The sequence below is a fragment of the Panthera uncia genome, chromosome D1, assembly GCF_023721935.1.
Source record: "Panthera uncia isolate 11264 chromosome D1, Puncia_PCG_1.0, whole genome shotgun sequence".
Classification (NCBI taxonomy): Eukaryota; Metazoa; Chordata; class Mammalia; order Carnivora; family Felidae; genus Panthera; species Panthera uncia.
In genome coordinates, this window is record NC_064808.1 from 7,579,645 (window position 1) to 7,595,655 (window position 16,011).

General features: G+C 52.1%; 1 protein-coding gene across 1 annotated transcript; it reads right to left on the minus strand.

Annotated features, from left to right (window-relative positions):
• Positions 1-773: 773 nt before the first annotated feature.
• Positions 774-8,341, minus strand: LOC125932034 (phospholipase A and acyltransferase 4-like). The gene is made up of 3 exons (XM_049644401.1): positions 8,203-8,341; positions 4,202-4,470; positions 774-2,960 (listed from the first exon to the last, which is right to left on the minus strand). Exons 1-3 carry the CDS (start codon positions 8,300-8,302, stop codon positions 2,877-2,879), a joined length of 453 nt encoding a protein of 150 aa, XP_049500358.1. The 5' UTR covers positions 8,303-8,341; the 3' UTR covers positions 774-2,876.
• Between the last annotated feature and the right edge of the window lie 7,670 nt (positions 8,342-16,011).

The following is a 16,011-nucleotide window of genomic DNA, read 5'->3' on the forward strand; positions in this document are numbered from 1 at the left end:
TTGCCAAAGTGACAGAATGACGTTAAAGGAGAATCCGAGTCACGCCCTGCAGGCTCCAGAATCCTTGTTTCTTCAGCACCCATTCCTCAGTTTTGTTAAACTTTTCTTGGGCTGACACACAGTCGGTGAATATATGCATAGTCTCTAAAGCGAGTTATAGTCCTTAACAACAGTTCTGCTGAGAACAAGGACTGTCCAGAGCGAGTGCAACCATTTTGTCAGCTTATCATATGAAAATAAAGTATGCTTTTATTAATTATATATATATTTTACATGTTATTGGAATCCGGTTTATGGAAGTCAGTCTAGAGGGTAGGAGCCTGGTCCAGTATATTTTATTTTATTTTTATTTTTATTTTTTTAATTTTTTGAGACAGAGCGTGTACCAGCAGGGGAAAGGGGCAGATGGAGAGGGAAGGGGAGACAGAGAGAGAGAGAGAGAGAGAGAGAATCCCAGGCAGGCTCCACTCTTAGCATGGACACAGGGCTCTATCCCATGACCCCTGGATCATGACCTGAGCCAAAATCAAGAGTCGGACCCTCAACCGACTGAGCCACCCGGGAGCCCCTGGTCCATTATATTTAAAAATTTTTTTCAATGTTTATTTATTTTTGAGCGACAGAGCACAAGTGGGAGAGGGGCAGAGAGAGAAGGAGACACAGAATCCGAAGCAGGCTCCAGGCTCTGAGCTGTCCGCACAGAGCCCGACGCGGGGCTCGAACCCACGAACCGTGAGATCAGAGTTGGAGGAGCTGAAGTTGGATGAAGTTGAATGCTTAACTGACTGAGCCACCCAGGTGCCCCAATGGTCTGTTACATTTTAAAACTTGATGGCAACACGCTTTTTTTGGTTTGGGTTGCAACTTTTTGTCATATCAGTTTTTCTCTCGACTGCAGAGAATAATTGTATTTTCCCATGTAGTAGTGAACTTATGAAGTAAACAACTTTTTATTGAGCCCCGGCAGTACACCAGGCATTGTGATGAATGCTGGGGTCCCACTGTAACGAGCTCACACAGTCCTACCTCTTGGGGGTCCTTGCAGTTCTGATAGACGGAGGGATATTAGTAAAGGAACCACGTGGATCAGTGTTCAATCCCCACGGTGACAATTGCCGTAAAGGGCAGATACGTGGACACCCGAGACCACTAACGGGGATATGACTTGGCCACGTAGGCCAAGCCCACCCTGGAAGGGCCTGGAAACTTCCACTGTCCATTTTGGTGCAACAATTGATCCTGACAGGAAACGAGGTCCAGGGAGGCGAGTCTTAGACAACAAGGAGTAAGGAAGCCTCTGCCCCTCTCTCTGGGCCTCCCATTTGGGCCCAGACTCTGTACAGGGCAGTGGGGCCCTCTGACCAGAGTGCGGCAGGCATGGACCCTTCTGGAACCCTCGGATGGGGGCGGATAGTCCAGCCTGGCAGTCTGAGCGGGGCCCCCTCTGATAGTAGCAACTGCGAGTTACTCTCTGTTCTTGAACCTTCAACCTTCTGAGAGCCCTGCGTTTTATAGTGGGGGGGTCCTTGTGATTAGCACCAGCCTGGTCTCTGCAGCACGGGGGGATTAAGGAACCCACCAGCTTTCACATCCTGTAAGGGTACAGCCCAGGGGAGGGTGACATCCTTAGTGCTCAAGCCAGAGGGGGAGTGGCTGCGGTGACCACCATGGAGTGGCCATTCATCAGGGTCACCGGCGGCAGAGGCTGGCTGAGGAAGCGAGAGACCATGGAGCTTCTGAGACCGCACCGAGGGCTTGCTGGGAAGTAAAGGAGGGATACTCAGAGGAGATTAATTTTTTTTTTTTTTAGAGAGTTTATTTTTTAGAGACTTTTTAGATTCACGGCAAGATTGAGAAGAAGGTAAAGATTTCCCATACACCCCTTGTTCTCCCCCAGGCACAGCCTCTCCCACCATCAACATCCCTCCCCAGAGGACCCGTGTGGGTTACAACGGACGAACGGCATTGACACACGGCAATCCCTCCAAATCCACACTTTACCTTTGGGTTCACCCTTGGTGTTGTGCATTCTATGGGTTTGGACGAACGTGTAATGATATGTACCCGTCGCTATGGTCTCATTCAGAGTTTCACTGCCCTAAAGATTGAGGTGGCGAATTTTCACCATTCAACCCACGGGCAGCTTGAGCCATGGCAACGTCGGCATGGAAAGTCAACATACTTCCGTCTGGCAGTCCCAGGTGGGTGAAGACTAGGCCCTGGGGTTGAAAAGGAAAACTGAAAGGAAGGCTGAAAGGAAGGCTGGATGAAGAAGGTACTCGGAAAGGTGTTGGGAAATGTTTACGCACCAGGTGGTGCGGCTGTGCCAGGACATAACTGAGTTGTTGGGGCACTTTTGCACCCCGACAGTAAAATGAACGATGTCTCGTGACAACAATGGTGAGTCTCCATGGAGCGATGTAGCGTCTCCATGGAGTGATGTAGACCCCCGTTGAATATCTGCTGGTTACCAGACATCAGGAGTCTTCTCCACATCACCTTGCCTTATGTAATCCTTATCCCCGTCCCAGAGAAGGGGGACTGAAGCTCTGGGAGTCCAGAGATTTTCTCAAGGTCACTCAGCTAGAAATTGCGGGGAGAACCCAACAGGTGTCGAAGTAATGTTCCTTCCCTCCTTTCTGGTTCAGAAGTCTGCAAAAATATAGTGGAAGTCCTTCTTGAAGATACATTTACTTGATTCGTTGGTCTTGGCACAATTAGCCCATCCTTCAGCCAGTGAGAGAGGGAGAGGGAGAGACAGAACGACAGGTTGCCGGAGGTTGAGGGTCCGCTAGACAGAGGAGCCATGGGGTGTCTCCACTGGTCTCTGCAGCTGAAGGATTTGGGGCTCCTTCGGGCTGTCATTGCTTTTGGGATCATGTCTTCACAAGCGAGTAGCCAACCATGCCCAGAATGCCGAGTCCCAGGGACACCCCTCCTCCAATCAGGGTATGTTCCACCTGAAAGTGAATAGCCCATGTTCAACATCCATCGCAAAGGCAGGCCAGTTCTCCCTCCCTTCCAAGGGCCTGGAGTCTCCTCATCCTCCTGCCCTCTGAGCTGGCCAGCCCAGGAAGATGCTGGATGAGTCAGAGGGGCCCTGGGAGATGGGGTTGTGAACACTTCTTACTGGTGAGCTTGTCAGGGTTTGTCCTGACACCTGGCAGGATGGGCGGATGGGATCCTTTCGTGTGAGCGTGCTGGGTGAAGACATTTATTCCTGACTCTGAGTGGGGAGGGAGGAGGCTTTGTGCCTGGTTTCCCAGAGCCCGGGCTCTGGGGCTGAGCCTGGGAACGGCTCTGCAGTCGGGGCTACACCCCTGCGGAGGGAGGGCTGTGCCAAAAGCTGAGGAGAGACTTCAGGAGACTAGGGCCACGGGCAGCGTACTTCGGGTTCACTGTGCATGGTTGCCAAGTGCAGCCTAGAAACTTCTATGCCCAGCCCCACCTCGGCCCTGAACGCCAGGCTCCTAGGTCCACCTGTGACTCAACATCTCCACCTGGAGGTCTAACTGGCCACCCACCACCACATCCAAATTCTGGATTTCCCTTCTCAAACCTGCTCCTCCCGTCCTTATCCTCGTCTCATCCAGGGGCCCCCGTCCACCCAGTCAACTGGGCCTGGAGCCCCGGAGGTGCCGCTGTACGAAGGAAGGGAGCAGAGACTCCAGAGAAGGACTGCTGGGGTTCAAATCCCACCTCTGCCACTTATCAGCTGTGTGTTTTGAGACAACAAACGCGGAAGACTGAAGGGGTGGGGGTAGACCCTGTGCCCCAGGTCTTACATAGACAAGTGCTTGAGCCATTACATAGGCCCGTGGACCTTGAGCACACCCCCTGCCTGTGTGCTCTTTTTCGGAGACGAGTCACGGTGCTGGGTTGGCCCAGACTCTTCCTGACGACCTGTGGGGGCATCACGATCTACCTTTAGAGGCAGAGGATCCTAGAAGGTCAGACTGGCAGGCCTCCAGAGGTCCTCCATCCAACTCCTCCTACACATGGGGAAACTGAGGACCAGAGAGACAGCGACGTGTCCAAAGACCCTCAGCGGATCAGAAGCGGATCCGAGATTTGAGCTCGGACGGCCCGACTCCCAGCCGGTGGGTCGTGGTGAGGCTCCCCTCTGGCCACACAGCCTGGTCACCCCCAGCCCCGCAGCAGACCTCCAGGGGGAGAGGGCTGGCCCCAAAGAGGGTCTTACCTGCCTGCTGTGGGGCACACCGTATCTCAGATCGGTGACAAAATCCTCACAGTTCTTGCCCAGAAGCCTGTACTCCATCTCCTCACCAATCTTCTTCTTCGCAGAATAGATGATCACGTTCACAGGCCGTGGTTTGTACTTGGGGTCCAAGTGGTTGTTGACCCTATAGCGGCAGTGCCCCACCACGTCCCGCAGGAGCTCTAGTCTCACCACCGCCTTGCTGCTCAGAACGGAGCAGATGATGGAGAAGCTGGCCCCCAGGAGGTCACCTGGAGTCAGAGACACGTCACGGGGAGCCACTGGGGAAGCCAAGACGGAGGCAGAGAAGGGGCGGGGCGAGGAAGAAGGCCGAGGGGAGCACCCCATCGAGGTGTTGGTGTTTGTCTTTTCACAGATGGGACCGGAGGGGCCCCAGATTTGGTTCTTTTTACTTCACAAGCTGTGGGTATTTTTTTCAAGACACTGAATGTCACGGCTGCTTGTGCCAGTGTCATCGTATCCCATTACACGGATATATATCGGCTATCTGACCAAGCCCTGGTTGCTGAGCATTGAGGTTGTTCAAAAATCTCGCCATTATAGACAATGATAGTCAAACGTTTATAATTCATCTTTGCGCCCTTGTACATTTCTGAAAGAGATCAAGTTTATCTTAGCACCCACTGCGAGGCACACACTGTGCGACTTTTCAGATATTACTTACTACTCCCCTTTTTAACTTTTAAGGTGATGATCTCCATTTGACAACCAATATTGGTGTCGGGCCAGGTCATCCAGAGGATATGACCACCGCTGACCCGTGACCTGGACGGCAGCGGTCAGAGGCTCCCCACTCCCTCCCTGTCCTTGGAACGTGCATTCTGCTTGCCTTCCCTGCTCCCGGACCCATGGGACCCCGCTCGATTACTCAAACAGGACGGGCATGTTCAAGCGCTGCTCAGGAAGAAACCAACTCAGGTTTCCCCGGTTAAGCTTTTTTCTCAGTTCCTCTTGTTATGTTTTTTTGGGTGTTTTTTTTTTTTTTGGAATTTTAAAAAATCTTTGTTTATTTTTGTGAGGTGGGGGGAGGGGCAGAGAGAGAGAGAGAGAGAGAGAGAAGGAGACACAGAATCCGAAGCAGGCTCCAGGCTCTGAGTGGTCAGCATAGAGCCCGACGCGGGGCTCGAACCCACGAACCGCGAGACCGTCACCTGAGCCAAAGTCGATCGCTCAACCGACTGAGCCACCCGGCCGCCCCTGGTTGCTCTCATTATGTTAAAAAATATTTTGGAAATTATATTTCCAGAGACCCGTAGCTTGGCCTGAGGATCCCCCCACTCCCTTGCCGATACTCATCACCGGGTCAGAGCCTGGAATGGGAAGGAAGTCCTAGCCCCCGTGGGGGCCTCAGCCTTCTGTCTCTTTTAGAGGTTTCTCCACGACTGGGGGCTGGAAGCTTGGAAAAAAGGACCCCGTGGAATGGGAGAGTGGAGATTTATTCAGCGCGTGTGTATTATTTCTTACGTACGTGTGTGCCCGCATCGCACGGGGGTGCATGGGCACACGTGTGTGTGTGCACATGTCATATGCACGTGTGTTGCGTGTTCTGTGTATATGCACATCTCTGGGTGTGTTGTATGTGTTGGGTTTGTAGATTCGTGTTGGGTATGCTCGTGTAAAAACACCGAGGGCGTGAACGCCCACGTGCAGGGGAATTGTACGCGCGCTCCTGAGAGTGTGGACGTCACAAGCTGCGTGTAAAACCCCTTCACTGGGGTGTAAAACCCCCCCACGCCCGGGTGGCTAAGTGGGTGGAGTGTCGACTCTTGATTTCAGCTCAGGTCATGATCCCAGGGTCGTGGGATCGAGCCCCACGTCAGGTTCCATGCTGAGCACAGAGCCTGCTTGGGATTCTCTCCCTTTCTCTCTCTTTCTCCCCTGCTCCTGTCTGAGCTCTCTCTCTCTCTCTCTCTCTCAAAAGAAACAAAAGAGAAGAAACATTAAGAAATCATTAAAACAAACAAAAAAACAAACAAAACCCCTTCACTGAGGCTGAGAGCCCCAGACCCTCCCCAGCCAAGTCGGGCAGGTGAGTCACCAGCTTCTCAGACTGGCCCTCAAGTCCTTGTCACACCTCTTGGCTCTGATAGTCCATGGCCACACCAGGCATCTGCTTTCCTCCCCTTCCTTGCCTCTTTCCTGCCCCTCAGCGTCCTGCCCCCTCAGGTGCCACGGCTTCTGAGTTGAGAATTTTTCAGTTGGTCTTCCTTTCTATGCCTTGATCTTAGCAAACGACAGCCCCCTAGCTCTCATTCCAGGTCATCCGATCGGAGCCCCGGGGTCAGTTTACCTTCACCATCTTTTTCTTGCCAATATCCAACAACCAACGCTGACCTTGGAAGTCTCTCCCGACTTCGCTTCCTCGTCCATCTCCTACCCTCCGATTTGGTTCAGGGCAGCCGCTGTCCCTGCCTCTGAGATCCTCATAGCCTCCTTTTTTCCTTTGTCTTTTTAAATTTTATTTATTTTAAGTAATCTCTTTTTTTTTTAAATGTTTACTTATTTTTGAGAGAGAGACAGTGCGAGCAGGAGAGGGGCAGGGGGGAGGGAGACACAGAACCCGAAGCAGGCTCCGGGCTCCGAGCCATCAGACAGAGCCCGACGCGGGGCTCGAACTCACGCACCGTGAGATCATGACCTGAGCCGAAGTTGGACGCTCAACCGACTGAGTCACTCAGGTGCCCCTATTTTAAGTAATCTCTACACACAACATGGGGCTCAAACTCACAACCCCGAGATCAAGAGTCACGTGCTCCTCTGAAGGAACCAGCCAGGCTCCCCCCGAACCTCGCAGCCTCTTGACTGTCCCCGTCCCTGCTACCCCACATCCAGTCTCCCCAAGACCCACTGTGGCCTTCCCAAAGGGCACATGTGGCCTCAGGGCAAAGGGCATGCCCTTTGGACAGCGGCTCCCAGGCCCTCCTGAGCAGCCCTTCCTTGCCCTCTGCCCCCCCTCCAGGATGACTGAATGGCTGTGTCTGCCTCCCATCACCTGCCCTCCTCCCCTCCTCCCCTTCGCCCCCCACACCAGACACCCCTCTCCGAGAAGCTGCCCCCCCAGGGCCCCAGCCTGGCTCGGCTGCCACTCCCTGGGGTCCCCAGGCCCCTAGGACGTCCCCCTCCCTCTGCATGGATCATGTCTCGCTGGCATCCTCTGTGCCTGTCTGCACCTCCCCCCGGGGCGGGATCTTGTATGCTGCCCCTCCCCCCTTCACCTCCAGGATCCGGTGAAGGGCCTGGCATGCCATGGGGGCAAAGGAAATCTCCATGGGAGAGGGGCTGGAAGATCAGCGGGGCCAGGACCCTCTCCCCGCTACTCCCCTCTCTCAGCCAGGGCGGGGCAGGGCCAGGGATGGTCACCATGTTGGAATCAAAAGGGGATTTTTCACTCCGAGATTAAATATCTAAATAAGGTAGGGCCCAGAAACTGTCCACGGTAGCTGGTGGCAGATCAAATGTGATCTGGGGCCCTGCCCGAATAAGGAGACAGTTGCCCAGGCAATAGGGCCAGGATTTTGTGTTGGCAGGGCTGACAGGACGGGAGATCCAGAGCCAGGAAAGCTGACATTCAGGACACATGCCCGGGAGAGAGGGAAGGACAGAGCTGAGCAGGTACCGAGCGAGCTCGGAGGCTGGCGGGGTGGGGATCCACTCACTTCCCAAGTCCTGGGTCCCCGTCTGCCTATGCACCCCACCCGGCGGCAAAGCCCCCAGCCACCCACCCACGGCTCTTCCACGGGAGGCCCCTGGGCCCCACCCTGTGCCAGACGGGAGCCTCAGCCCCAAGCCCTCACCGTCCTGCAGGGCAAGGGACTTTTCAACAACACAGAGTTTTCCATAAACGCCTTCTAAAGCCTTTCTGAGGTCTGGGGTTAACTGTGCCCAAGGCCAGACTGAGGCCTTTATCGGAGGGGGCCCCCTCCTGCTGTAGAGCCACCAACAGAAAGTTCCAGGGAGCTTACCTGAGCCATGGCCACAGCTCATGGCTGGTGGTGTTTGCCACTGGTGAGCCGGCTGTTGCACCAAAGTTGAGTTTTGCTTTCGCTTTCCTTTTGACATCATTTAGAAACTGCTCAATGCTAAACTTTTTTTTTTTTTTTTTTTTTTTTTTAAGAGAGACTAAACATTTCCTCTAAAGGGAAAGCCGGGAATCACTTACCCCAAAATCATGGAATCACTGTGGCTCGTTATTGAACCCAGGTCTGATCTGCTCGCTGCACGAGAGAGACAAGAGTGTTGGGACAAGGAAAGTGATTTTATTCGAGAGAGTCAGCTAACCCAGAACATGGCCTTCTGATGTCCCAATAAACCACCCTCCTGTGTCGGTGCAGGCAGGGGTTTTACAGGAGAGACGTGAAGAGAGAAACCAGCTCATACAAGCGCTTGAGCAGTCAGATGTCTTCAATTAATGGGGGCCAGGCTCAGGTTCCCTAAGAAACTTCAAACAGAATTGATTACTAAAAGCTTCTCATGGGTTTCGGGAGTGACAGGCCAGAATGTGCTGATTATTTTGCGCAACGTGTTTTGTCTTAATGCAGTCATCCCAGTAAAATCTGATGGTCAGGGGTGCCTGGGTGGCTCAAGTCGGTTAAACTTCTGACTTCCGCTCAGGTCACGATCTCCCCGTGGGTGAGTTCGAGGCCCGCGTCGGGCCCTGTGCCGACAGCTCAGAGCCTGGGTCCTGTCTTGGAATCTGTGTCTCCCTCTCTCTCTGCCCCTCCCCCACTCACACTCTGTGTCTCTCTCTCTCTCAAAAATAAACATTAGAAAATTTTTTTTTTTGTTAAATAAAACAAAAATTCAAAGGTCAGCTAGTTTCCCTTCAGGCTTACAGTACAGTGTGCAAGCAGGTGTAACGCGGCATAACGAGGGAGGGAGAAGGGTTCAAGGCAAAATGAATTCAAGACAGAGTTAGTCTTGCTGTAGCTTCAAAGCCCCCTGGAGGCGGTCGGTCAGCTGCCAGCAGCCCCGAGGGGCGCATTTTCACCCGGCAATGCCCAAAAGTGGCAAAGGAAGATGGTTCTCATCACTGGTCTCTTTTTTCTCCTGGGAGTCAAAGCTTTCCCACGATCCCCTGCCTGTCTCGCTCCCACGCCTTCACTCCCCAGCACTGGGTCCTAAACCAGTTGTGGGCTTCCTTGGATCCGAGGCAGGGCTCTTGCTGCCCAGTGAACCGCAGGGCCCTGTGAGCCTGGGGGAAGGCCAGGGGCAGTGTGTGTGTGTGTGGGGAGGGGGTGGGGGGTGGGGAGATGGCCACTGGCGAGGCCACCTCTACAGAAGAAGCCCTCACTCACCTCCTTCCCATCCGCTGTCACAACAGCTTTGTTATAAGGCTACACAGAGGCTGGAGACCGTTTGCAAACAACCAGGCTGGTTCCCTATAGGATCTGGCAGGAAAAGTGGGGGCAGTTGACTCAGTGACCGGCAGAGAATGTAACAGACTTGCCGATGTGATGCGGACAGAGCCCCCATCGGAAGGAGCTTATGCCTCAGGGGCTCAGGGAGGGCACTGCCTCCGCCAACATGACCCCCTGCCCCCTGGTTCTCATGACTAGACCTTCTGACGGTCCAAGGTCTATTGGCTCCTTTGGCCTTGGCCCCAGAACGGCACCACCCATTCTGCTTCCAAGTGAACTTCATTTGTAAAAGGAGCCGAAGAGACTGGAGGGGCCAAGGGCAGGCTGCCCCACGACGGGCCACCTTGGCTTGAAGGTTATTTTTCAGTTAAAGGCAATCAGATTTGGCAACAGATTCAGGAAAAGCATTTGTCCTCTCGCACAAATGCCGAAAGGAATTTAGACGGGAGGCTTGCTCTGGGAAGAGAGCTGTCACCACAGATAACTACATTATGCCATGAACCGGGTATAATAAACAGGGAGGAACCAGCAAGGGCTGTTTGATTTAAGTCCTCTGTGTCTCACCGTCTCTGGGTGGCCTGGCAATTATTTGCTGACCAAATAGTTGTGGATTCCCTGTAGGTACGAAGCTAATGTTGATTTTCTCTTGTTAATCTGTCTCATCTCCATTTAATTTCCAGTCCAGCTCAAAGGATCTTGAAAGGGCAGGGGAAAGCCTTCCTCCCTGATAAGTCATGACCATTCACGTCCCTGCACTGAGGTCACGTTCAAATTGAAAAAAGAAGAAGGAAAAAAACCCCCACAAAAACCAAAGTCACAAGCAAGGTCTTGTCTCTTTCAAGCGGTGTCACTTTGGGCAATCGCCTCTCTCTCCCGGTCTCAGTTACCTCCTCTTTAAGACGGAGGGCTTCGTCTTGGTCAGGCTAGAGGCTGTGAGTCTGCGGATCTGGAGCCTCTGGAGGGATGGTGACTCTGGTCATTGCTGACCCAGCTGGAGCCACCTCTGTCCCTGGACTTCAGTTGCTGAGGCCTGTCTCCAGGTTCAAAGTTGGTGGGTGGTTTCGGCAGGTGGTCTGTTAGATGGTCTGTGCCTCTGCCCCCAGCGGCTCCTCCCGTGCTTACCCATCAGGGGGACTTGCCGCCGGCCACATCCCTCCTGCCTTTCTTCCTCCAGGGCTCTGCTATCAGGTCTGATCAGGACCCGAGCAGTTCTTGGCACTGACGCGGCCTGACAAATGTTCAGCGAGGCCTGGGAGGTATTCCGCGGGTTTGCTGCCCAGCCCGGATATTTCTAGGGTCTTTCCTTGTTCTAGCCGGTAAGAGATCAGAGCATGAACCTCCCACGAGAACCCGCGGAGCAGGGTTGGGGGGGCAAGGCAGCGGGGACAAGAGGGAGGCCGTGCTGGCTGTCCAGGTTGGGGAGCAAAGGCCAAAGATTATCTCAGCGTCGAACTCGGAGATGACTAAAGTGCGCGGTGCCCGGCACATGGTGTAACCTCGCCTTGCACCTTTATTCAGCAGGGACCCACTGAGCTCCTCCTGTGTGCCAAGCACCGCTGTAGGCACGCGCCCGTGATCAAAGTCAGGCGATAACGAATCTGTGCCACCGTGGCTCTGACTTTCTCATTGGAGAGACTGGACGAAGGTGTAGTAAGGGAGGTATTACGTTAGATGGCCACACGCTGAGCCAAATGAAGAAGAGGATGGGGCTGGGGCTGAGGGGGAGGTGCCATCTTAGGTAGTGTGGGGGGGGGGGGGGACAGCCTCCCTGAGTCATGAACTCAAGGAGGCAGGAAGCGAGCCCTTCGCGTGTATGTACACGCAGAGTGTCCCGGGCAGTGCGGCAGTTATTGCAAAGGCCCTGTGGCCACACGTGTCTGCCAGGGTATCCGGAGCCAGGGAGCGGGTCACAGGAGAGGACAGCCAAGAGGTACGGTGAGCCCTGTTTACATGGGGCGGCGCTGCCTCCCTAAGGGCGTTGAGTCTTACTCTGAATGAGATGGGATCCGCTGGAGGGTCGCGGCACGGCAGGGATGCGACCTGATTCGGGTAGTTTTTAGAGACTCCCTCTGAATCCTGTGTTGAGAATAGCCCGCGGGGTCCCGGGTAGAAGCAGCGAGAGCAGCCTGTAGTATTCTGGGCAATAGACCAGAGAGAAGTGATTGGATTCTTCATACATGTCGAAGGTGCAGTTTGCTAGGGCTGCCGTAGCAAATACCACAGACTAGGTGGCTTCAATGAGAGAATTTTATCTTCTCGTGATTCCGGAGGCTGGAAGTTCAAGACCAAGGTGTCCACGGGGTTGGTGTCTTCTGAAGCCTCGTGGCTTGAAGATGGATGCTTTCTACCTGGAGCTTCACACGGTCTCCCTTCTGTGCATGTCTACGTCCTAATCTCTTTTCTCATAAGGACACCAGTCGGGTTAGGACCCGCCCATAGGCCCTCATTGTAACTTCATTACCCCCTTAAATACCCCATCTCCGAATACATTGTGAAGTGTTGAAGGTTAGGATTTCCACACATGAATTTGGGGGGGACAAACCAGAATATTCAACCTATGACATTTACCTTCTGGCAAAGCAATGTAATCCAGGTTTGGCTTCTACTTTCCCTGTCCCTCCCCTGGAATCTGCCATTTTTCCAGGCAGCCTGGTGCCTTTTAATGGATAATGGTATGTAGAAAGCAAAATTGGATCATTTAAGTAGCTTGAATTTAATCCTGTACCTTTTTTCTTAAATTATTTTTACTGTTTATTCATTAAAATTTTTTTAAATGTTTATTTGAGTGAGAGAAAAAGAGAGAGAGAGAGAGAGAGAGAGAGAGCCAGAGACAGAGTGTGAGCAGGGGAGGGGCAGAGAGAGAGGAAGACACAGAATCCAAAGCAGGCTCCAGGCTCTGAGCTGTCAGCACCGAGCCCCGGCACGGGGCTCGAACTCACGAACCGCAAGATGATAGATAACCTGAGCCGAAGTCAGATGCTTAACCGACTGAGCCACCCAAGGGCCCCTGGTTTTCATTTTTTTTTTTTTTTTGAGAGAGAGACAGAGTGTGAGTGGGGCAGGGTCAGAGAGCAAGGGAGACACAGAATCTGAAGCAGGCTCCAGGCTCCGAGCTGTCAGCACAGAGCCCGACGCGGGGCTCAAACCGTGAACCTCTAGATCATGACCTGAGCCGAAGTTGGATGCTTAACCAACTGAGCCACCCAGGTGTCCCAGGTCCTATATCTTGGGGCCAAAAACCTCCTGATGGGGACATAGAGCACGTCTCTCTGAAACAGTGTAACACGCTTCGCTGTCAGGATATTCCTCCGGGGAATCAGGGTGCCTTCCAGTCTGTATCCCTTTCCCTACTGCCAACATATAAGCTGGGATTTGCAGTTACTTAATGGATGAGGAAGACGGGCTCCTTCTGGGGGTGACTGTGGGAGCACAGCACTAAGGTCCCGTTAATTTTTGTCTCCCAGACAGTCAGCTCTTAGTGATGGGGGTCCTGAGGCCGGAGAGGGAATCAGAGGAAGGGAATCCCCGTGTCATGTGGCCATGGACGCAGTAGGCAGGAGGACCGTGTTAGGTCCTGAGAAGAGGGAGGGAGAAAAATAGCTAATTCCCACTTCTCCTGGGTTATACCTGCTGCTCTGACCCACTGAATGTGCTCGCCCGCGAGGCATGTGTATTCACATGCACAAACACAAAAACAACGCTCGCACGCACATAGACAACCAGCAGGCACACGATACACACACATACCCCTGGACAAACGCTTTTCCTCCTCATCTCTCTGGGGGCGTTTCCCCGGGCTCCAGCCCCTAACTCTACCCCGCTATCCCTGGCTGGATTCACCCTGGAATATCAGAGCCTCGTGGGGGAAGTTTACGGCTCAGTCTACACATCTTCCTTCCTCGTCTGGTTTGTTTGTCCGAGGCAGCCCCAAAGCCTGGAGGCTAGGTTGCAATTTTAACCCTGGTTAAGATCATTGCAGGGTGGTCCACGTGGCCTCTCCAGGCAGGGAAACAGTTTTCTATTTGAACAGCAGCCTTGAGTTTCGAATGGAAATTGACGTCAGTACTATGTTCTGATGAGCCAATTAGCCTGTCCTTGTGGAAATAAGACATTATATACGGACCTTTATTCCTAGATGGAACTTACTCTATATCAGTTGAGTTGCATCTTGTGTGTGTAAACCCTGTCATGTGTCTCAAATGTGCCAGGTGACAGGAGGTAAGAGAAAGGTCAGGAACAGAACCTGTGTGTAAAGGATCCACACCTTTCAGCCTGTCAACAGAGACGGGCTGGGTCTTTGCACCTTGTGAGCCTGGTTCCAAATCCTGGCTGCACAACAGCTCAGCAGAGACCTTGGCTAAGTTGCTTAATCTCTTGAAGGCTCAACGGAAAAAATAAGGATGATAATACTTACCTTTTGAGGTGATGGAGGTGGGTAAGTGAGGTTATATATAAAAAGGTAAGCCCGTAAGTGCCTGGCAGAAAGGAAGCACTCAGAAAGTGATGTTGTCTTTCTCTTATTAAAAAAAAATTTTTTTTAACATTTATTTATCTTTGAGAGACAGAGGGAGACAGAGCACAAGTGGGGGAGGGGCAGAGAGAGAAGGAGACACAGAATCCGAAGCAGGCTCCAGGCTCTGAGCTGTCAGCACAGAGCCCGACGCGGGGCTCGAACCCACGGACTGCGAGATCATGACCTGAGCCAAAGTCGGACGCTCAACCCACTGAGCCACCCAGCGCCCCCGATGTGGCCTTTCTTAACCAGACAAAGGTACAGTTATTCAGAACGTCATTTTAATAAGAATAAAACTTGGAAACAACCTGAATGCTCAATATATTATTTTTATTTTTTTCACTAAGCTTTACACCCAGCATGGAGTCCAACGCGGGGCTTACCTCATGACCTGAGATCAAGACCTGAGCTGAGATCGAGAGTCTTGGGGCCCCTGGCTGGCTCAGCCAGTTGAGTGTCAGGCCTGCTTGGAATTCTCTCTCCCTCTCCCTCGGCCCCTTCCCTGCTTGTGCTCTTTCTCTCTCAAAAGGAATACATAAACATTAAAAACAAAAAGAGTCAGATGCTAGGGGCGCCTGGGTGGCTCAATCGGTTGAGCATCCGACTCTTGATTTGGGCTCAGGTCATGATCCCAGGATCAAGGGATCAAGCCCTGCACTGACAGGGACAGCGGGGAAGGGGTCTCATCTGTGAGGAGAGCTTCTCTTTCCTGTCTACTGGGCTATCGATTGTCTGCTCAGATCGACCTCTCTCCATTTCTCTGGTAACCGACATCCTAACAGAGCCAAATTCCAGAGATCTGCTTGAAATGGCGTATTCTGACAAAGAGCACTGGGCCATCCGTGTGGGTAATGAAAATGTGGCCTCTGTTCCTTAATCATGAGCCAGAATCTGCTCCAGCTCTTGCTGCCCACTCACGAAAACCTTTGGTATTTGAGATGGTGGAATTGACGACTTGGATTGGTTACGCAGGCACTGGAAGCCGGGAGGGGGATGATGAAGGAAACCTTTGTGATCGTAAAACATCCTGGATTGCTATTATTGATGCCTTTGGCCTTGATTAATATTTATCTGATAGCCAACAACCAAAACCTAAGCTAGATTCTTTCTGAGAGACCAAAGTCCCTGTAACTTTTATATGGAAAAATAGAGGTTTATGAATACCTAAGTCAAGGTAAAAATGATGGCTAGGAAGAGGAAATATACAAGCCAAACCACGAAATATTAGAGATGATGTCGGCTCAAAGCTAGAATGAATCAAAATAGAGCGTTCAGAGATAAACCTGCGGACAGGTCGGAACATTCCGTACAAAGGTCGATTTTAAAAAGATGGAAATTTGAAAAATAATTCTTGCAAGTTAACGGAAAAAAAAAAACCGAGGAACCCCGTCAATAAAACAACCATGTTCCCCTCCATGGCGGCACAGTTTTGTATACCACAAAAAATAGACATTTTACCCCACGAAGACTCGGTATCATTAAAATTCATTTTGAATGATCTCGGATATTGAGTATGTTTTTTACTGTGAATAAACAACCCAAAGACAGATATTTCAAGTTACCCAACACCTCTTCATATATGTGCGTGCTCCCTAAACACACACACACACACACACACACACACCTCTGACACTATGTTCATTATCATAGAGGAGTCATTATCATAACAAGCTTTCTCACCCCCTGCATTTGGTTCCACCGATGGCTTATTTCCTGCTGAGTTGACGAGTAATATAACCCACGCAGTGTCTGGCAGGGAGACATCAAATCAGTCCATTTACCTTGAACGACAGATATTATGAATTAATTTAGTACCTGTTTCAATCAGGGGTTATTATAAAGGCTAAGAATGGTTACCCTTCATTTCCTGGACTCCCTTGCGGTTAAGATTCCATTCAAGG